The 21,165-nt window shown below is 49.8% G+C and overlaps 1 protein-coding gene across 1 annotated transcript in view; it reads left to right on the forward strand.

Moving 5' to 3' along the window:
- The first annotated feature begins 997 nt into the window (after positions 1–997).
- The window catches only part of IGFBP2 (insulin like growth factor binding protein 2), a 29,194-nt gene continuing 9,026 nt past the window's right edge, over positions 998–21,165 (forward strand). The window contains exon 1 of the mRNA XM_054479001.2: positions 998–1,568. Coding sequence (XP_054334976.1) covers positions 1,124–1,568 — 445 coding nt within the window. The 5' untranslated portion in view covers positions 998–1,123. The remainder of the gene's footprint in view (positions 1,569–21,165) is intronic.

Below are 21,165 nucleotides of genomic sequence, written 5' to 3' on the forward strand. Positions count from 1 at the left end.
CACCCAGGGAATCTCTCTGACAGGGGTCTTTGTTAGGGTCACACCCCAGGAGATGGTTGATGATAATGGCTGAGTCCAGCCTGGAATGATGGGGGTTGGGGGCAGCTTGGGTAGATGACTCAGTAAATCAAACAGAACAATGAAAGGAGGTCATGCTTGTCCATCTGCATTATTGAAGACAGCCATAAATGGCCTTACCCCAGAGCGGGTCTGTCACACCTGGAGAGCTGATCTGACCTCTCCAAGACCCCTGCAACTGGGTGTTCTGGGATCTGTCCTGCAACAAGTGCCTCGAGATTTGTAGGTGGGGGCCCAGGGTGCTAAGGGATTATTTTAGCGGGCGGAGAAGGGAGGGGCTCTAGGGCAGAGGAACGGGGCAGGTTTTGCGGGACACTGCACTTAGGGTTCTCATAGGTTGCAGTCACGAGCTCTCAGGTTTGGAAAACTGCAATAGTCACTAAGACCATTCGGGGCTGTTTGGGTCTAGCCTGGTCTAGACGGGTCTGAAACTCCGCAGGACCCACCCAACAAGAAGTCATTGTTCCAAGCCACGTGTCAGTGGCGGGTGATACCCCAGGATGGAAGGAGTTGGTGTGAGCCCACTGAAATCTACTTGAAGGTCAAAAAGGTGCTTATGTCCTTTGTGTTCCCCAGCGGTTAGCCCAGTGCCGGCCACATGGGAAGCGCGCAAACGAAGTCCTCGCGAACTGAACTGAGAGCAGACAAAAGCACGCGCTCTTCTCCACCGCCACGCCGGTCCTACCCAAAACCGCGAGTTATCCGTATTCTCCTGCAGGAGTCAGAGTCAGGGCCAGAAGAGTGCGGAGGGACGCGGCCCGGGAAGAGCAGGGGACCCCCAGAGCCCGTAGCCAACGCGGGGGTGGGCGAGCGGGCGTGCGCGCACTCACTTGCCGGCGCGAGGGAGTGTCGGGGGGAAGGGAGTGGTCTCCAAAAGGGGGAGGGGAGAAGGCAGGGGGCGGGGAGAAGCCGGCCCTTTAGGACCCGGCTGCGGCGGCGAGGGAGGAGGAAGAAGCGGAGGAGGCGGCTCCCGCACTCGCAGGGCCGTGCCACCTGCCCGCCCGCCCGCTCGCTCGCCCGCCGCGCCGCGCTGCCGACCGCCAGCATGCTGCCGAGAGTGGGCTGCCCCGCGCTGCCGCTGCCGCCGCCGCCGCTGCTGCCGCTGCTGCTGCTGCTGCTGCTGGGCGCGAGTGGCGGCGGCGGCGGGGCGCGCGCGGAGGTGCTGTTCCGCTGCCCGCCCTGCACACCCGAGCGCCTGGCCGCCTGCGGGCCCCCGCCGGTCGCGCCGCCCGCCGCGGTGGCCGCGGTGGCCGGAGGCGCCCGCATGCCATGCGCTGAGCTCGTCCGGGAGCCGGGCTGCGGCTGCTGCTCGGTGTGCGCCCGGCTGGAGGGCGAGGCGTGCGGCGTCTACACCCCGCGCTGCGGCCAGGGGCTGCGCTGCTATCCCCACCCGGGCTCCGAGCTGCCCCTGCAGGCGCTGGTCATGGGCGAGGGCACTTGTGAGAAGCGCCGGGACGCCGAGTATGGCGCCAGCCCGGAGCAGGTTGCAGGTAACGCGGTCTGGAACAAGTAGTTGGGAGAAACTTGGAGGGCAGCGGGGAAGCCCGACGGGCGGCTGGACCTCACGGACTGTTTTAGGGGCGGCAGAGCCGAGACCTTGGACCAGATCAAGGGGGACTGTTGCGAGCGGGACGCGGAAGTCAGGCCCGGGGAGGGGAACTGGAGTTAGAGCAAGTGGAAGAGCCCTGGCGACTCATTTGGTGGGGATGAATGGGGAGAGGAAAGGCATCCCTGCTGCCATAGTCTTACCCGCGTGGAACGGACCCAGACTTCTATTCTGGAGGAGGGATTTGCTGAGAAGGGGGCCGGTGGTCAAATCCATGGGAGTAGGAACTCGAATCTTATTTGGGGCACTGCTTGAGGACCCAAGGGTCCTGGTGGGATCGCTGCTGGGAGGCGGAGGCTGCGGGGTGCCAGTGACACCAGGAACCTTGGAAGAGGAGAGGGAGCTAGGAGGAGGCACCGGCGTTCCAAGGGACCCTTCCTTCTACTGGGGTCGTGAGTTGGAAAGAAAGGATTTGGTACTTTGTAGGATGAGTCGCTTAGGAGAAAAATGAAAACGAACACTGCTGTTTCTCCATAGGGAACGAGCAGGGCTCTTGCTACCACGTTGAATGGAAAAATAAAAGGGAGGCATTTGGTAGGCGAGGGGTCTCCTAGCAGCTGAATCAATGTAGCTTAAGCCCGATCGCCGGCTGCATTCCCTGGACGGGGGCAGCCAGGCTGTGCAGTTTCGCATCTGGGCCCCAGATCGAAAGGCAGGAGAGATGCATTGCCACCCCGCACCCCCGCCCCTATCCTAAATTGAGGGACTCCTTCCTGTAGGATAGAATGGGGACCCGATATTCTTTGTTCAGGGGCCCTCATCCCTCCCAAAAAGTTATTTGAGGGACACAACCAGGCTCTAAGAAGGTTACTTTTTTTTTTTTTTTTTTTTTAAATTACGAAAGCCTCCTGCCCCAGTGGTCGGGAGGAAGCTGTAATTATTTTCTTTCCTCTTGGAGACAGTGGTGAAATGTGTCCACTGCCTGCTGCTGTTGTTGAAAAAGCAAGTGAGTCTTAAGTTTCTCAAACTTGAAAAAGTGAAAAAGAAGAATGCTTGCTTTTTAGCTTCTGAGGTCTTCGTAAGCCCCCCACCCCATGCACCAACCCGCCTCCCTTCTCCTGGTCTGCTATTGTTTTTTTCGCTGTTCTCCTTGAGAATGGAATTAGGGGTCAGAGTTGAAATCTTTCTTCTGTTTCTCTAGCACATTTTGCTCTGGAGTACAGAGCAAGTTAGGGCTTCCTCTGAGTGGAGCCTCTCAGTCCCTTTCTTCTCCCTCGGCTCGCTTCCTTCCCTAGCCTGCCTGGAAGTTAACCCTTCCCTCCTGCTTCTCTTAGAAAGGAACAATAAAAGGAAAAAGCCCCCACGAAATCCTTTCACTGCGGGGTGCCTGTCCCCCAGTCATGCGTTCCTCCTCATCACCCCTCGTGGTCCACCGGGGAGGTGCTGTGCAGTTTCTGAGCTGAACTCTCACAAACTAAACATCTTCCTCAGCAGGGTGAACTTTTTGAAAGGCCTCTAAGTTCATAGGATGGTTTGGCTGCTGACTGTTTTAATAAAGTGTGTGATGCCTTTCCTTCTTTAACGTTTTACTTTTTTTTTTTTTTTTTTTTACTCTTCGTTCGTCTCATTCTAAGCCTGAAAACCAATTCTACTTCCCAAATCCCTGAAGCCGGTTAGGGTCTTTAGCCAGGAACAGATGCGGCAGATTTTCTCCCATTCACTTTTCCCTGGAGCCTGAAGGGGGTGGGGGGTAGTTGTCAGGGGAGGCCAGGGACAATGGGGTGAGTTCATGGGAAGAATGTCACTCTGGATTTTCTGCCTGGTTATGGGACTCCCTTCCGCCAGCTTGCCCCAGCTGCGTTCTCCTCCCCAGTGCCCAGACGCCTTCCGCATTTTTGTGCACCAGCCTGGGAAGAGGGGATGTTAAGCAGGGGTGGAAGGTGGGGGGTGGGGCTGGAAGCTGAGTGGGTGCACTCAAAAGAAGTGACCAATGTCAGGGGTGCCTGAGAGAGTCGGGCTGGAAGGAGCCTGAGCTTGCAAGGGTGCAGGAGAAAAAGGGGTCAAGGTTGGAGGCTTTTGTGCGCGAGAGGGTCCTAGGCTGGGGCAGAGACTGGAGTCACTGGATGGAGAGTGCTGGGTCCGAGTTGGGTGGGGCCTGGCCCAGACGGAGATCTTAGCACTGAATCCTCTGCCTCCCACTCCATCTCCCGTCCCCTCTTCTCTCCCCTCCGAAGAATGAGCACCCCCCTCCAGCCTGCATTCCTCTTTGAGCAGGTTGCTTTTGAGAATTTTAAACATACCCTCTTATTTCGAGGCAGCGAACCTCAGCAGTTCCGGCTTTGCTGTTAGCTCTTTTGTCTTTGTTCCCGGGACTCAGGGGCTGTGTTGCTGCTGGCTTCCTGGGGATGGCAAGGATGCAGGGGTGGGGGTGGGCACATCAGTGGGTGGAAGGAGTGGATGGTGGTGAGCCTGTATCCCACGGGGACGATGGGCTGGGGCTTGTTGGTTCAAAGAAACTGAAAAGTCAGACTTGGGGGAAGGGGTGGGTAGGCCTAGAAGAAAAACCGAAAGGAGACCCTGAGATCTGCTTGAAGTCGGGACTTTAAAAGCGTGTGTATGTGTTTGGTGGTGGAGTGGATAGAAGTGCCTAGAAATGTCAGGGTCGAGGAGGGAGCAGGGTTGGGCCAGTCCAGTCCCTTTCAGAATTAAGGTTGGGCTAGACCCGTTCCTTCAGTATCTCCCCAGCCTCCTTCCCTACCGTGTACAATGCAGGGGATTATACTGAGGGGCGGGGCCGCCCGAGTGGCCGTCTGGCCCGCTGCACGTATAAAGGTGCTATAGAAATGTGTAGTCATTCAAAGTCCCAGGGCGGGCAGACAGGCAGACAGGCAGACAGGCAGACAGGCAGGCAGGCAGGCAGGCAGGCGGGCGGGCGGGCGGGCGGGCGGGCGGGCCTGGGGAGGCTCTGCATCTGCGGTTGCAGGGGAAGAATAAAGGGGGGAAGAGGCGAGCACTGATTTACAGTGGTTCAGTGCAGCTTCAAAAAAAAGGGGGAAAAAGCAATGGGACTTCTGGCTCAGAGTACTGCTTTGCATCTCGTCTTGCATAAATTTGCATACTGAGTTCAAAGTCGTAAAATAGACTAGGGAAATGAGTGGGATCTACTGTCACTGATTGTTAACACCACTACCTTCCACCTCCCATCCCCCTATCTGGACAGAACTCCCAGCACTAGTTCTGCTAAGCAGCGCTGCCTGAGTCACCAGTCACCACTGTTCATGAAAGAAGGAGATGGGGAAGCGCCTGTCTAGGAGACCAAGCAGGGTGTGGCAGTGTGCACCCTGGCCTCAGAGGCACGGCCTCTCTGAAGGGTGTGGCCCGACAGATTCTGGACCAGTGAGGCAAGTGGCGTTCTTTCTGACGCCTGGGGTTGCCATTGCCCGTGGTGGGCTGCAGTTTGAGGAAGCTGCAGAATCTGGGTCTTCTTTGTTTGAAATTTCCCTACTCAGCTTCCACATATGTCCAAAACATTTACTGTGATAAGTCCCTTTGTGTGGTGGTAATGACCCACTTCTTTAGACAAAATATTTGAGGAAGGTTCGAGAACAGAAAAATTCTATGTAACAATGTTAAGGAATCTGAGAAAAATGGGGCACAGGAATCTCTGGGTTAGAATAGGTGGTAGAGCCTGGAAGGAGAGAAGAACCCATCTGTTGTACTCCTGAGGGTCTGCCTACACAATGGCTCTTGGCCAAGTGGACTATTGGGTTTCCTGTCAGGCAGAGGGAAGAGGGAGGCTTAGATAGTTCTCACTGTTGGCCTACTTCAGCACTGAGCTTTAAGACTTTCAGGCAAATCATTCTTTCAGGCTCAGAGGCTGGAAATTAGTTCTATAAAAATGCCATGGGGCCGGTCGCATTGGCTCATGCCTGTAATCCCAGCACTTTGAGAGGCCGAGGCAGGTGGATCACAAGGTCAGGAGTTTGGAGACCAACCTGGCCAATATAGTGAAACCTCTTCTCTACTACAAATACAAAAATTAGCTGGGCATGGTGGAGCATGCCTGTAGTCCCAGCTGCTTGGGAGGCTGAGGCAGGAGAATTGCTTGAACCCGGGAGGTGGAGGTTGCAGTGAGCTGGGATTGCATCACTGCTCTCCAGCCTGGGCAACAGAGCAAAAAAACTCCGTCTCAAAAAATAAATAAATAAAATAAAAATGCCATGGGTTGGCCAGGCGCGGTGGCTCACGCCTGTAATTCCAGCACTTAAGGAGGCTGAGGTGGGCAGATCACCTGAGGTCAGGAGTTCGAGACCAGCCTGGCTAACATGGTAAAACCCCGTTTCTACTAGAAATGCAAAAATTAGTTGGGCATGGTGGCACCTGCCTGTAGTCCCAGCTGCTCGGGACTCTGAGGTAGGAGAATCACTTGAACCTGGGAGCTGGAGGTTGCAGTGAGCTGAGATGGCGCCACTCCACCCCAGCCTGGGCAACAAGAGTGAAACTCCGTCTCAAAAAAATAAAAAATAAAAAATAAAAATAAAAATAAAAAGCCATGGGTTACCCGAAAGTAGGAGCATATCCATTCACTCATTATCTGACCTTTGAGGGCTGACTTGGAGAGAACTGTTCTCTGGCCCAGTCATCAGGTGGCTTCCAGTTGGTTCTCAGCTGGGCTGTTCACACCCATAGAAAATGGGAGGTACAACTGTTCAATTTCTTTTTTTTTTTTGAGACGGAGTCTCGCTCTGTCGCCCAGGCTGGAGTGCAATGGTGCGATCTCGGCTCACTGCAAGCTCCGTCTATCCCGGGTTCACGCCATTCTCCTGCCTCAGCCTCCCTAGTAGCTGGGACTACAGGCACCCGCCACCACGCCCGGCTAATTTTTTGTATTTTTTAGTAGAGACGGGGTTTCACAGTGTTAGCCAGGATGGTCTCGATCTCCTGACCTCATGATCCGCCCACCTTGGCCTCCAAAAGTGCTGGGGATTACAGGCATGAGCCACGGTGCCTGACCAGGCTTACTTTTTTTTTTTTTGAGACGGAGTCTTGCTCTGTTGCCCAGGCTGGAGTGCAGTGGCATGATCTTGGCTCACTGCAAGCTCTGTTTCCTGGGTTCACGTCATTGTCCTGCCTCAGCCTCCCGAGTAGCTGGGAATTCACGCATGCACCACCACACACGGTTAATATTTTTGTATTTTTAGTAGAGGCAGGGTTTTACCATGTTGGCCAGGTTGTTCTCAAACTCCTGAACCTCAAGTGATCTGCCCGCCTTGGCCTCCCAAAGTGCTGGGATTACAAGCATGAGCTACTGCACCTGGCCACAACTGTTCGATTTTGATATGAGGAAGTTCTGAAAATTCTGCACCAAAGGGAATGGAGAACAGGTAAATACCTACGATGCCTGGCAGGACAGGACAGGGGGCTGCTGAAAGGAATGAAGGAAGAGCAGAACAGAAAGGGGCTGTGAGGCCATGTCCACATCTGCTTTTGTTGTTGGTCCTTCCCGCATACTAGAACACTGTACCCAAAAGAAAAAAGCTTGTTTTTTTTTTTTTTTTTTTTGCAAAGAGTCTGTGTATCTGGGAATTGTTATTTTTATTTGTATTATTATTTTTATTCATTTATTTATTTTGAGACTGAGTTTTGCTCTGTCACCCAGGCTGGAGTGCAATGGCACAATCTCGGCTTACTGCAACCTCTGCCTCCTGAGCTCAAGCGATTCTCCTGCCTCAGCCCCACAAGTAGCTGGGATTATAGACACCTGCCACCATGCCTGGCTAATTTTTGTATTTTTAGTAGTGACGGGTTTTCACCATGTTGGCCAGGCTGGTCTCGAACGCCGGACCTCAGGTGATCCTCCCGTCTTGGCCTCCCAAAGTGCTGTGAGTACAGGCGTGAGCCACTGCACCTATCCTATTTTAATTTTTTAAGGAACTCTGTATCCAGGGAGTGCATTTCGTCTCAGCCTTTCTCTCTATGTTCCCGACTCCCTCTTCCTTCTCCTGCCTTCTCCATGCTGTCCTCTTTGTCCCTGCAGACCATTCTTTCCTCTCCCACACTTCTCCCTTCCATGCCTTTCCTATTCCGGCTCAGCTAGAACACCTGCTTGCTAGGTAGGTGGGTGGGGCTCAAAAATGGTGTGGAAAATATAGTGGTCTCAGCCTCAGAGGTCCATCCAATCAGAGGGATATTATGTAGGTGACTGGAGACTATAATGCTTGAAAAAACTAGAATCCTTAAATGAGGAGGGTGGTTGACTGGGCTTTGAGGGAAAGGACTTCCATAGGCCAGGGAATGGGGATTCTCTCCTATAAGGGTTAGCACTAGCGCTGCTTCTGCTGAAACCAAGGCATAGAAGAGGGAGATGATGTTTGAATTCATGAGGGAAGCTGGTGACGTGGTTGGCAGATATTCTAGATCCCTCTGCTTCTCCTGTCTCTGGCCAGCAATTCACTGAGATGGCAGGCAGCCGCCAGGAGATTGGTGGTGCTTGCATCTGTCCTCACCCTATTATGAACTGGCTTCTGTGCCTGCTTTGTCCCCTGTCTTCCACCTCCCTGCGAGGGAGGCCGTTCTACCTCCATTTCACAGGTGTGGACACTGGGTGACTCAGCGATACGAAAATGCTTAGAGGCTAACCTGGGTACCTTCTCACTGCACCCCTCTACCTCCGTGGCCGGGCAAGGAGTTGGGCTGTTGGCAGAGAAAAGCTTTTGGCCCTATCAACCAGCAGTTTTGTTCCTGGACAGCTGCCATGTGCAGGTGATGTATGGGGCACAGGAAATTTCTGCCAGATTTCAATTATGTATATTCCCTTGACTCCATGGAGAGTCACAAGTCCTGGAGTTTGGGGACCTCACAGTCGTAAGTAGCCAGCCTACAGCAGTCAGTCAGGAGGGACAAGAAGGTCACAGGGTGGGCCTCTTGAGAGAAGAGCTGCTGGGTAGCAGATGATGGTGCAGGCAGCCTGGCCTTTGCTGTCATATTGACTGGGGTTGGTTCCATTGCAACCCCATCTCTTAATACTTCAGTAGTTAGTAAGGCTCTTCCTCCAATGCCAGTTCCCTGTTGGTAAAATAGCAATGATTTTACCTCTTTCCCAGGTGTGTGTTGGGGCGGCTGTGATAATGGCAAGTACCTGGCACATAGTATGTTCTTTTACATGTTAGCTGCCTTAATCTTGGCAAGTGACATCTCCTCCTTGACAGTTAGCTGGCCTTTAAAATGAAGGCCAAACTGGAAAGGTCAGGCAGGCCACTGCTCTCTGGAGGTTCAAATCCCAGGTGGTCTACCATGTACTAATCACCCAAGGTAAGAGATTTCTTGCTAAGCCTCATTTTTTTATTTGCAAATCAGAAATTGATAGTATTTCATTGGGTCAACTACACAGATGTGTATAAAGATATAAACTATATATAAAACCTAAGCTCTTGCATTTTGGTGATGAGTCACTTGATTTCCATCTCTTCACCTATGAATGGAAATATCCATACCTCTCCAACCTACTTTCACAGGGCTGTAGCGAGGTGGTTTATGGAAAGGGCAATGAAACTGTACTTTAAATGCAATACAAATGCAATTGATAAATGCAATATGAATGCAATTGATAAATGCAATATAAATGCAGTGCATAAACGGTTGGAGGCCATCGGGCTTGCATTTTTTTTTTTTTTTAGACGGAGTCTCGCTCTGTCACCCAGACTGAGGTGCAGTGGCGCAATCTCGGCTCACTGCAAGCTCGGTCTATCCCGGGTTCACGCCATTCTCCTGCCTCAGCCTCCCGATTAGCTGGGACTACAGGCACCTGCCACCACGCCCGGCTAATTTTTTGTATTTTTTAGTAGAGATGGGGTTTCACAGTGTTAGCCAGGATGGTCTCGATCTCTTGACCTCATAATTCGCCCACCTCGGCCTCCCAAAGTGCTGATGATTACAGGCGTGAGCCATGGTGCCCGACCAGGCTTACTTTTTTTTTTTTTTTTTTTTTTTGTGAGATGGAGTCTCACTGTGTCGCCCAGGCTGGAGTTCAGTTGCACAATCTCGGCTCACTGCAAGCTCCACCTCCTGGGTTCATGCCATTCTCTTGCCTCAGCCTCCTGAGTAGCTGGACTATAGGCACCCGCCACCACGCCCAGCTAATTTTTTGCATTTTTAGTAGAGATGGAGTTTCACAGTTTCAGCCAGGATGGTCTCGATCTCTTGACCTCATAATCTGCCCACCTCGGCCTCCCAAAATGCTGGGATTACAGGTTTGAGCCACCGCGCCCAGCTAGGCTTGCCTTTTTTTTTTTTTTTTTTTTTTTGAGACAGAGTCTTGCTCTGTCACCCAGGCTGGAGTGCAGTGGCGTGATCTCGGCTCACTGCAAGCCCGCCTCCTGGGTTCATGCTGTTCTCCTGCCTCAGCCTCCCCAGCAGCTGGGACTACAGGCACACGCCGCCACGCTCGGCTAATTTTTTGTATTTTTAGTAGAGATGGGGTTTCACCGTGTTAGCCAGGATGGTCTCGATCTCCTGACCTTGTGATCCGCCCGCCTCGGCCTCCCAAAGTGCTGGGATTACAGGCGTGAGCCACCACGTCTGGCCTAGGCTTGCATTTTTAATGGATTAGTTGGGCAGTGCTCTTTGGATCCGATGTCCTAACGTCTAGGACTGACTGTTTTTGGTATGAGAGCTTCTCTCTGCAGTGTCTAGAATGGAGGTTGGAGGGACTATGGGGAACAGAGGTGGCGCCAGAGCTTGGACACCTGGGTTCTCATGCTGGCCTTGCTGCTCATAAGCAGGTAACACAGGGCTGAGTTCCTCCTTTGCCTGGCCAGCCAACCTGGAAGACCTAGCCTTCTGGCTGTCAGTGTCCAGAGCTCTGGAGAATCCCTGAGGCTACATCTCTGGGTGGGGGAAGGTCCTCTCTGTATAGATGGCCCTCCAGGGGAAGTCTGCAAGGATCCAGACTTCAGAATACTAGAGTTAAGTATTAACTAATCCAAGTGGTCCTAGCACATTTAGCACATATGGCATGCTCAAGGGTGTGCAATTGTGCAGTCATCAAAGCCAGTGAGGACACCTGATGCCACCCATTTCCTGCACCAGGAAAATGGACCTTTCGCATCTCTGAACCTGGGATGCCAGAATGCACTGAACTTGGTCCTGGCAAATAAATTGGAAGCTGTTTCCAAAAAAGTGATATTTTCTTGCTATATTGTCTCCAGAGTTTACTCCTGAGTTGGGGAGCAGCATCTCATTTTGCAAGGGGCTGATGGATTCTCCATAGAAACGCTGGGTTTGGGGAGTGTCTTCTGAGTACTGGGGCTCTACCTAATGTCTGATTCCATCTGTGGTACCAAAAAGCCCTCGGAGTGGCAGCCTGTCTGTGCACAATGATGCCGAAGACTTTCTTTTCCAGCATCTAATGAGGCAGGGCCCCAGGAAAGCAGAGAAGGCGGATGCTTGAGTCTCTGAGGGTCAGAATACACTTACGGTGAAATCAGGACTGGGGACAAGGCAAAGTACTGCCATTGGGAATCCGGGGTGGATGGTCATGTTAGACCGGGGTGTCCAATCTTTTGGCTTCCCTGGGCCACTTGGAAGAAGAATTGTCTTGGGTCACATATAAAATACACTAACACTAACCGTAGCTGATGAGCTAAAAAAAAATTGCAAAAAAATCTCCTAATGTTTGAAGAAAGTTTACGAAATTGTGTTGGGCCACATTGAAAGCTCTCCTGGGCTGCAGGTTGGACAAGCTTGGCTTAGACTCTTGGAGGGCTTTCATGGTGGAGGCAGGAAAGGAAAAGCCCCTTTTACAGATAGGATAGTAGGTCCAGAGAAATGTGTTGGTTTTCAGTTCCAGAGTAATTTCACCAGCTCCCACCCTCCACACTCACAAAGAGCAGGCTGGATGGGATGTCGATATTTTTTTCTTCTCCTGGAGAATGGACCATCTCCCTATGCCTCTCCTCCTGGGCTACTAACCCCTGACTCTTCCCTCCCCCTTCTCTGGCCACTCCTGTTCCTGAACAAAGCCAGGGAAGATCTGGGCTGGCTCAGCCCCTGGGTGTCAGTCAAGACTCAGAGGGAGACTTTGCTCAAAAAGCCAGCCCTCCCGGAAAGAAATACAGAGCAACTGTAGTCAGGAATTTTTCCCTTTCCTTTTTTCTGTGGGCGGGGGGAGGGACACTTGGCAGTCTTTGGGGCCCTTCTGGCTGCCAGCCCCACATCTCTTCCTGGCTGTTGGGAGGCAGGGCAGGAGGGAAGATTGGGGAGAAGGGGGCAGGGGCTGGCAAACCCCCAGCTGCTGGGCAGTGGAATTCGCCCATAGGCCCTGGTGGAGTTGGCCTCTAGTGAAGCCTGGGGAGGTTTCTAATTAGTGGAGGACTGTGAAGGTGTGGCAGCCTGTGTTCATTCAAGGAACTGAGCTCTCCGAGCCAGGAAGTCAAAGGGAAGAGGGGGACTGAGTCCTGGAAGGCCTTGGTTGGTGGGAGGTGGGGAGGAAGTTGTGCCTACTCAGAGTGTTCCATCCTATTAGAAGTTGAGAAGAGGGGGGTGTTTCAGCTGGAGTGATTCAGGTTGGACTCTGGGGGTGCAGAGAGTCAGTCATTGGCACTAAGCAAAGGGTGCCACCTCAAAGAATAAGTGATATAACAATGATAAACCAAATGGCTTTGTTCTAGACATTGCCTGCTTCTACCAGAAAGCTCATTTTGTTTTTTTTGTTTGTTTTATATTCTTCCCCTCTCCCACTTCCTGCCCCAGCTCTGTTTTAGCCTCGAGATTCTCTCCACTTAACAAATGAAGAAATCAAGGCTACATTCAGGTTCAACTGCCAAGGCAAGCACAGACCAGATTGTAGTCTGGGTCTCTAGATTCTTCTTCCAGCTCTCCATTTCACCAGACTCACACATGCAGAAAAGCAGTGAATTATATACTGCCTCTTGGAAGAGCTCCTTTTCCCTGGGAAGTAGTAATTAAGGCATATCTTCTCAAAAATGTTCCTTTATGCAACTCTCTAGGAAGTTTCTTTTAGGTCTATTGTCTTTACTTCTGGATGGAGGTGCCACGTTACCTCTGGGTGGTGAACTTGTTTTCTAAAATGCCCGAGGCCAAGAACAAAATGAAAATGGCAATTCCCTTGTACCCTGTGCCCTGCCCCTGTGACTTCCTGATAATGCTGAGCAGTTGCTATAGCAACAGTGGTGGGAGGTGTGTCAGGCAGGATAAAGGGGGTGGGGGTAGGACAGGTTTACTGGATCAAAGAGGCTTTTGTGGTTGAGTAGGGCTGCTGACATGACTGATGGTCTACTTCTAGGGAAAGATGGGGGTCCCATAGAGATGGGGATGGGAAGAAATGAAGCCCTGGGGCTAAAAGGTCTTGCTTGAGAGTCTTTCCTTAGGTGATGCCAAGTGACCAGGTGCCATCTGGTTGGTTAACAACCTGGGCTTGGTTTTGGCCACTGGCTACGTGACTTGGTGCAGTTGGCCTCCAGCTCTATAGCTCATTTATCAAGTGTGAGGGGGATAAGAAATTATCAACCTCATGCACCTGCTTGATAATAAAGGTAAACATGCAAGCCATGTAGCACAGAAACTCAGATAATCAAATGAGGTAGTGCAGGTTCTGATTCTTGCAACACAGGAGAACAGGAGAATGGCAGACACCTGCTTTTGGACGTTTTCTGATTGGTCATTTCAAGAATCCTGTTAGCAGGTGTGACTTATTCCCTTGAGTGTGGCTTACCTGGATAGCTGCCCCTTTGCTTTGGAAAGCCTTCAGTGAGTCCAGAGAGGAGTCAGTGGTTGAGAGTTTTCCAGGGGGCAGTCATGACCCTCGATGCCATTGTGCCTGTGGTTCTACCAACAGCTTAATGACCAACCATGTACCATTTATGCTCCAGAAGTTAGGACTCCCACTTGAGGCTCTGCTGGTTGTCTCTGGTTTGGTTCACTGCCTCTTAAACCATGAGAGCATAGCCAAGGAAGGTAATTGATGTGATATACTATCAGACAAAATTAGTGAACTTTAGTTGAAGACAGAGAAAAGCATGGTGACCTATTTAAAGACACTTATTTATATTCAAGACACTTCTTGTGCTGGTTTGAGAGTGGCCGCAATCCTGGACATCTTTGCAGGTTTTAAATTTCTTTTTGTATCCTGTGGGTTCAATTTGTCAGGCCTGGAATATCTGAGAGCAGAGTTATGGGGATGGAGAAGAGGACAGTGGAAGGGGAGGGTGGTGGGAAAGGTTGGTAGGATTCAGCCTTTGTTACACTATGGGAGTGGGGCTGTGGGATTGCATCATCGAAACTGAATTGTTTGAATGTGGGTCTTAGGAGAGGCATGTGTCCTTCCCATCCCATCTCATGGCTCCACTTGCTCACTGCGTTTCTTGACTTGCTCACTGCCTTTCTTGACGCTTAACCACTCTTGCTGATATGGGCTGTAGATGAGGCAAAGGCCAGAAGAATGAGAAAAAGAATTAATGTAACAGGGTACTCTTGGGCAAGTGCTAGATGCTCTTTGATAGTGTATTAGTCTGTTTTCACGCTGCTGATAAAGACATACCCAAGACTGGGTAATTTACAAAAGAAAGAGATTTAATAGACTCACAGTTCCATGTGGCTGGGGAGGCCTCACAATCATGGCGGAAGGTGAAAGGCACGTCTCACATGGTGGCAGACAAGAGAGCTTGTGCAGGGAAACTCCGCTTTATAAAACCATCAGATCTCATGAGACTTGTTCACTGTCACAAGAACAGCATGGGAAAGACCTACCCTGATGATTCAATTACCTCCCACTGGGTCCCTCCCACAACATGTAGGAATTGTGGGAGCTACAATTCATGGTGAGATTTGGTTGGGGGCACAGCCAAACCATATCAGATGGTCACCTTTTCTAATATGTAAACATTAATTGAGTACATGCTATGTGTCAGCTAGGAGACCATATGAAAAAGCAGTTGTCATACCACCTGTAACACATGCTTTTTCGTGCTGGAGGGGGACAAGAAAAGCATTTTAGAAAGGTGAATAAAGAAGAAACCAAGTCAGTAGAGATGTATATATATCCTATGCAAATAAACAGGTAGCTCTTTTAGTCTTTTGACCAAGTCTCTTCGGAAGAGCTTGATGTTAAATAATGAAGTCCCTTCATGGTAAATAAAGTTACGAAAGTAAGAGAATCAATTTGGACAGGCTTCTACTTCTTCAGTCTTGGAAGAAAAAAGCACAGTGTCTTCCTTCCAAAAATGTAAATTGAGGACACAGAATGTCTTCTCTCCTGTCCTTCATTCACTAAGTATGGAAAGCTGTATGGAAGCTAAGACCAAGTTATGTCTTCAGGAAGCTTCCATCCTTAGGAGGACTAAGAAAATGCACAGACCTACAGCTTTTTGGCAATGGACTCAGGCTAGAGTGCTGTGAAGAAAGTTGGGTCAAATTACCAGAAGACTTTACCCAGCAGTGCTTTTCTTTTTTAAAATTTTTAAAAATATTTATTTATTTATTTATTTATTTATTTTATTTATTTTGAGACAGAGTCCCCCTCTTATGCCCAGGCTGGAGTGCAGTGGCGTGATCTCGGCTTACTGCAAGCTCCGCCTCCTGGGTTTGCACCATTCTCCTGCCTCAGCCTCCTGAGTAGCTGGGACTACAGGCGCCCACCACCATGTCTGGCTAATTTTTTGTATTTTTTAGTAGAGACGGGGTTTCACCATGTTAGCCAGGATGGTCTTGATCTGCTGACCTCATGATCTGCCCGCCTTGGCCTCCCAAAGTGCTGGGATTACAGGCGTGAGCCACTGCACCCGGCCCTTATTTATTTGTTTTTTCGAGACAAGGTCTGGCTCTGTCACCCAGGCTGGAATGCAATTGCACGATCTCAGCTCACTGCAACCTCCACCTTCCGGGCTCAAGCCATCCTCCCACCTATGGCAGTGCTTTTCATCAATGCAATCAAGTGGCCTTTGGACACTTGGAGGCCATATTGTTCATCCTTCTTCCTCCTCAAAAGGTTTCTCCTAAGTTATACCAGAGGGAGTCTGTGCAATTTCTTCCCATCTGCAATTTATCACTTGTTTTGTTCTTTCTTATGAAATTCTTGGATGGCTTCTAACTTGGATCTCTCCTGTTTTAGTTTAAGGCTGTTTTCTCTCTGGTCCTTGGGGAGACAGAACGGCTCCTTCCCTTCCCTTGGGTTTTCCTGGCCCTTGGACATCTCCACCACTCAGCACCCTCTGGCAGCACCAGGATGGACTTGTCCCTTGGCTTTCAGTTCTCAGGCCTGAGTCATCTTGATTACTTCATCTTCCCCTTCTTAATTCTGTGATCCTCTTCTACTACCTTTGGGTCTTCTTTCTGACTCATTTCCGAGTTCTTCATGGCATAGAGAACCGGCCAGGAACCCAGGGCTAGGTTCTGACTGGTGGACAAGTGACCCTGGTAACATCATTGCCCTGGCCAATGAGAGTGGTGGTGAAGTCTGCCATGTCACTATCATTTGGTCCTCTTCCAGTAGGGCTTCAGGGACACTTGAGGTTACTGATAGCTCTGCTTGATGAGGAAGATGAGGGGTGGTTGGTGTGAGAGGTGACTTTTTTGTTTTTGTTTTTGAGACAGAGTCTCACTCTGTCACCCAGGCTGGAGTCAGTGGCGTGATCTTGGCTCACTGCAACCTTTTCCTCCTGGGTTCAAACGATTCTTCTGCCTCAGCCTCCTGAGTAGCTGGGATTACAGGCGTGCACCACCATGCCTGGCTAATTTTTGTATTTTTAGTAGAGACAGGGTTTCACCTTATTGGCCAGGTTGGTCTCGAACTCCTGACCTCGTGATCCACCTGCCTTGGCCTCCCAAAGTGCTGGGATTACAGGCATGAGCCACCGCGCCCAGCCCTGAGAGGTGACTTTTTTTAAAAGAAGATTTAAAAAATGCAGAAAAGTACAAAGAACAATGTAATAACACAAGTCTACCACCCAGAACCGTGGGCGGTTGATATTTTGTCCACTAGCACGCAGTACTTAGTGTTTATCTTTCTTAGTTAAGTGGATTTGCATATATATGATAGATGACTAATATGCCTATGTTTGCATATATTGCATCTATATGCACATATGTGATAGATGACCAATATTGGCCAAATTATTTTGTGAAAATAAATTGAAAATGTACATAAAGGTTTTATTTTCCCTCTTAACATTTGGTGTCTGAGATGTAATGTTGACATCCATAGGTCAGAGATATTCTTTTTAACTGCTATATATTGTTCCTTTGTATTACCTTACTGGTTTTATTTATCCATTCACCTGTTGAAAGACTTTTGGATCTGGTTGCTAATAGTGTTTTTACAACGACAAATAATGCTGTCATGACCATTTTTGTACGTGTGTCCCTGTGCACACGTAGAGAGAAGTAGAATTACTGGGTCAGGCACATTCTTCCCATTCCCATAGTCCCTGGTTCAAGTTTGAACCAAAGCACAGTCTACTCACTTGGGCCTCAGCAACTAGGTCACCTTGCCAGGTTCCTGGATGGCTTTAGTTGAACCCAAGGAGAAATGTTTGGGACCCATGGAAAGGAGTGAAAGCTGATAGTGCTGTTTGCCATCTTGATATCAATTTCTCTGGCTCTTCAAGGACAGCTTGGCTCATGGGGCCCCAGAGGACCTTGGCTGAATTTGAGCATGTTTTTGTTTTCTCAAACTGTCTGCCTCAGCCCTGACCCTCCCCAGGTCTTTGCAATTCCAGGAATGACCCTGATGTTTATAAAGGAGCCCTTTGGAGAGTGCACAGGCAGGGAGGCTCTGGAGAGGCTGTGCTGTTTCTGCTCACTCGGGGGGAGCCCGAGATGAGATGGCAGCATGAGGGCATACTCTAGAAATGTCCATGATGCCTGGCCAGGAGAGGCCCCTCTGCATGTATCCAAGCAAGCATATGTGTCTGTTTACAAACCCATGAGTAGATGAGCTTACAAGGCTGTGTCTCTGCAAAGCTTGTACCCGAGACCACCTCTCTTGAAAAGAAGAGGCATTGTTCTCTCCTCACCAGGAAGTTCTTCAGGAAACTCAGACAGAACAGAGAGAATCACAAAGGCATGGGAGCCTGGCAATGCCAGAGCTTGAGAGGAGAGGTATCATTCAACATACAGATTCCTTAGTCCTTGCTTCTGACTTTCTGGGGCTGGGGTCCAGGGCTCTTATTTTTAGCAAGCTCATCAGATGATTTCTGATGGAAGAGCTATGTTTGGGAACTTCTGACCGGGTCTAATTCCCTGAATTTACAGATGAGTACACTGGCACCTGCACAAGTTCAACACCCTGCTTAGCATCACTCAGAATCCCAGGGGTGGTGGTGAAGTCAGGATCGAACCTCAGTCCTTCCTCCTACTCTAGGACTGCTTGGCTAAGGCTTCGAACCCAAAAGCTGGTGCTCAAAGGAAATCCAAAAAGAGTTTGCAGAGTGGGTTGATGTGGAGGGGATTCATCGGCCAGGTGGGGGCTCTCTGCCCTCCCTTGGTGGTGCATCATCTCCTGTAGGTGTTTTGTCACCGTGGAAGGGCAGTAGCCTGTGCCTCTTGGGCTTGCCACTCAACAGAGGTCACTGAGCTCTTCAGCACTCAGCTGGGTGATTGGCCTGTGGTAGCTGCAGGTGGAGGGAGATGATTCTCAGAAGAGAAAGGCCAGTTCTTGCACACGTGTGATCTTATAACCTAGGGGACTTGTGGATCTGAAACATCTGAGAAGGCTGTTTGCAGTTATTTACTACCACAAAGGAAACTGGGAGAGGAGGAACCACCTGTTGGAAAACCATGCTCAGAAGTGACTGTTCTGTTGCTGAAGGCTGGAAGGATGTCAGGTGTTGCATGGCTGGCTCCCTTGCAGGAAGAAAGGGCTCAGGGGGTGAGAAGGAATAGGAAGGGAGTTTACAATGAATGAAACCGGGTGTCCTCAGGAGATAGATGGACCAATTGGGGGGATGTCATTAACTAAGCTGGAATGTGTCCTGAATGCCAGCCTATACCGCGACAGACATCTGTGCATACTATTCAGAATTCCAGTGTGAGAGGCCACTGCTCCCTCTGACCTTTTGAAAAAAAAAAGTCAGGGGAAGACACATAAGCAGTGTCACTCACCCACAAAGTCTCAGGACCTCAGGTTAAACTTTAGCTAAGAAAGTAACAAATAGAACCCCCATTTTACCTTCCTCTTTCCTAACTTCTGCCTCCCTCCCTACCTCCAGCATGGCCTGAATTACTAATCCCAGCCTGTTGGTGGGCTGTGCTGTTGAACATAGTGGCCACATGCTAGATGGAGTTTGGTGACCACCATCAGCCATCCAAAGAGGACTGGCTTCGAATTCTCTCCAGCAAAAGCTGTTTCTTGTATGTGCTGGCGTGTTCATGAGCCCTGTCTCAACTGAGCATGCTTGGTGATTATGAGCTACTGCCTGGCCTCCTTCCCTTTGTCCCTCCCACTAAATTCTGTAAACAAAGTTAAAGTAATTTAGGCAAATTCATTCTTGCTTAAGGACTTCCATTAAATGGCAGAGAGCTTTGATATTTAGCAATGTGTAAAATTTATACAATCAAAACCAAGCTTTAGAAGAAATATGCAATAGATCATATTGCAGAACTCTCTCATGACTCATTTTTTCCATGCATTTGGCTGTTCTACAAATCAGACGTCACCTAGCCTTCCCCGCACATGGCAGATATACCTTTTATTTACCCATTCAAGAAATTGATTGTCTACACATTTCTTTTCTTTTTTTTTTTTTTTTTGAGACAAAGTCTTGCTCTGTCGCCCAGGCTGGAGTGCAGTGGTGCAATCTTGGCTCACTGCAAGAAGTGAACTCCGCCTCCGGGATTCAAGCGATTCTTGTGCCTCAGCCTCTCAAGTAGCTGGGACCTCAGGCATGCACCACCACGCCCAGCTAATTTCTGTATTTTTGGTAGAGACAGGTTTTTGCTATGTTGGCCAGGCTGGTCTTGAACTCCTGGCCTCAAATGACCCGCCCACCTCAGCCTCCCAAAGTGCTGGGATTACAGGCATGAGCCACCATGCCCAGCCACCACACATTTTTTTCTAAAGCTTGGTTTTGGCCACAATGAGAGTTTCTTGGGCTGTCAGGGGTAAAAATACCATGTCCTGTTTAACAGCAGCCATCATTTTAGCAGAATTTTTTTTTTTTTTTTTTTTTTTGAGACCAAGCTTTGCTCTTGTTGCCCAGGCTGGAGTGCAATGGCGCGATCTTGGCTCACTGCAACCTCTGCTTCCCGGGTTCAAGCGATTCTCCTGCCTCAGCCTCCCGAGTAGCTGAGATTACAGGCATGCGCCACCATGCCTGGCTGATTTTTATGTATTTTTAGTAGAGATGGGGTTACTCCATGTTTGTCAGGCTGGTCTCGAACTCCCGACCTCAGGTGATCTGCCCGCCTCTGCCTCCCAAAGTGCTGGGATTACAGGCGTGAGCCACCGTGCCCCGCCCCTTAGCAGAATTGTTAATATCATTTTTCAGACTTGAGAAATTAGAGCTCAGAGAGGTTAAAGGTTCTGACTCGTGAGTGAATCTCAAGGGGCAGCGCTGGCATTCAGGGTTCTTGACTGCTGGGTTCATTGCTCATTCCAGTTTGTTAATGAATCGTCCACTGCTATGGATATTAGTGGAGTCGTCTAGAGAGCAGGGGGAGGAGGATGGTGGTTAGTATTTATTCTGTTGCCCAACATATGTCAAGGCTAAGTGCCTTTTGGGAGAAATTAACAAAGACGGAGCCATGTGAGTTTTCTGCCCAGCTAGGGTGGAACCAGGAAGCTGCAGCCAGCCTTCATTCCCCTGGCCCATTACTCAGAATTAACTCTTGAAAGGCTTGGAATGCTATTACCTGTTGCAAGAGGTGAGTCCATTGGAGGAATGATAGGTTCAGGGTTGGCTTAGATCATCTCCTCTCCCCCAACCCTGCTCTTAGATTTTAAGATAATCATGAGATAGGAGGAGAAGGCTGGAAAATGGTAAGTCTTTCTTCAGAATAAAGAAAAGAAGAAAGAAGGGAGACACATGAGCTGTTAGGAAGATGTGTTTGTTCTAGGTAGGGAAAAGGTCTTATTTCCTCACCAGGTCTGGATAAGGACCGAGACCACACACTCTGAGGAGAAAGGACCAGGGAGGTACTTTTAGATTCTTGGGGCTTAGTTTCCTAAGAACGTCTCTTTTAGATCAGGAATCACCAATTTCCAAGTAGAGCACTGAGGTCAGAACATTGTGCTAGGAGAAAATGAGATTTTATGGGAGTCCGTTTCTATCAAACACAAGAGTTTGATTTGTTGAGTAAGATTATTGATGCAACAAACAGGATTACATTGGAAAAATGGGCTGTGCCAGAATTAAGTCTGAAAACCTGGGTATGAATGCATAGAAGTGAACAATAAAGGCTCTTTCTCTTGGGCTGTCAGCTTCCAGCTGCTGTCCTTGGCTACATTAGTAAGGGTGGGCCAAAAGACAATGTAGGGACCCCATGATAATTGTGAAGAACTGCTGATATGGCAGGGAGGTTGTGTTTGC

The sequence above is a fragment of the Pongo pygmaeus genome, chromosome 11 (genome assembly GCF_028885625.2).
Source record: "Pongo pygmaeus isolate AG05252 chromosome 11, NHGRI_mPonPyg2-v2.0_pri, whole genome shotgun sequence".
NCBI lineage: Eukaryota > Metazoa > Chordata > Mammalia > Primates > Hominidae > Pongo > Pongo pygmaeus.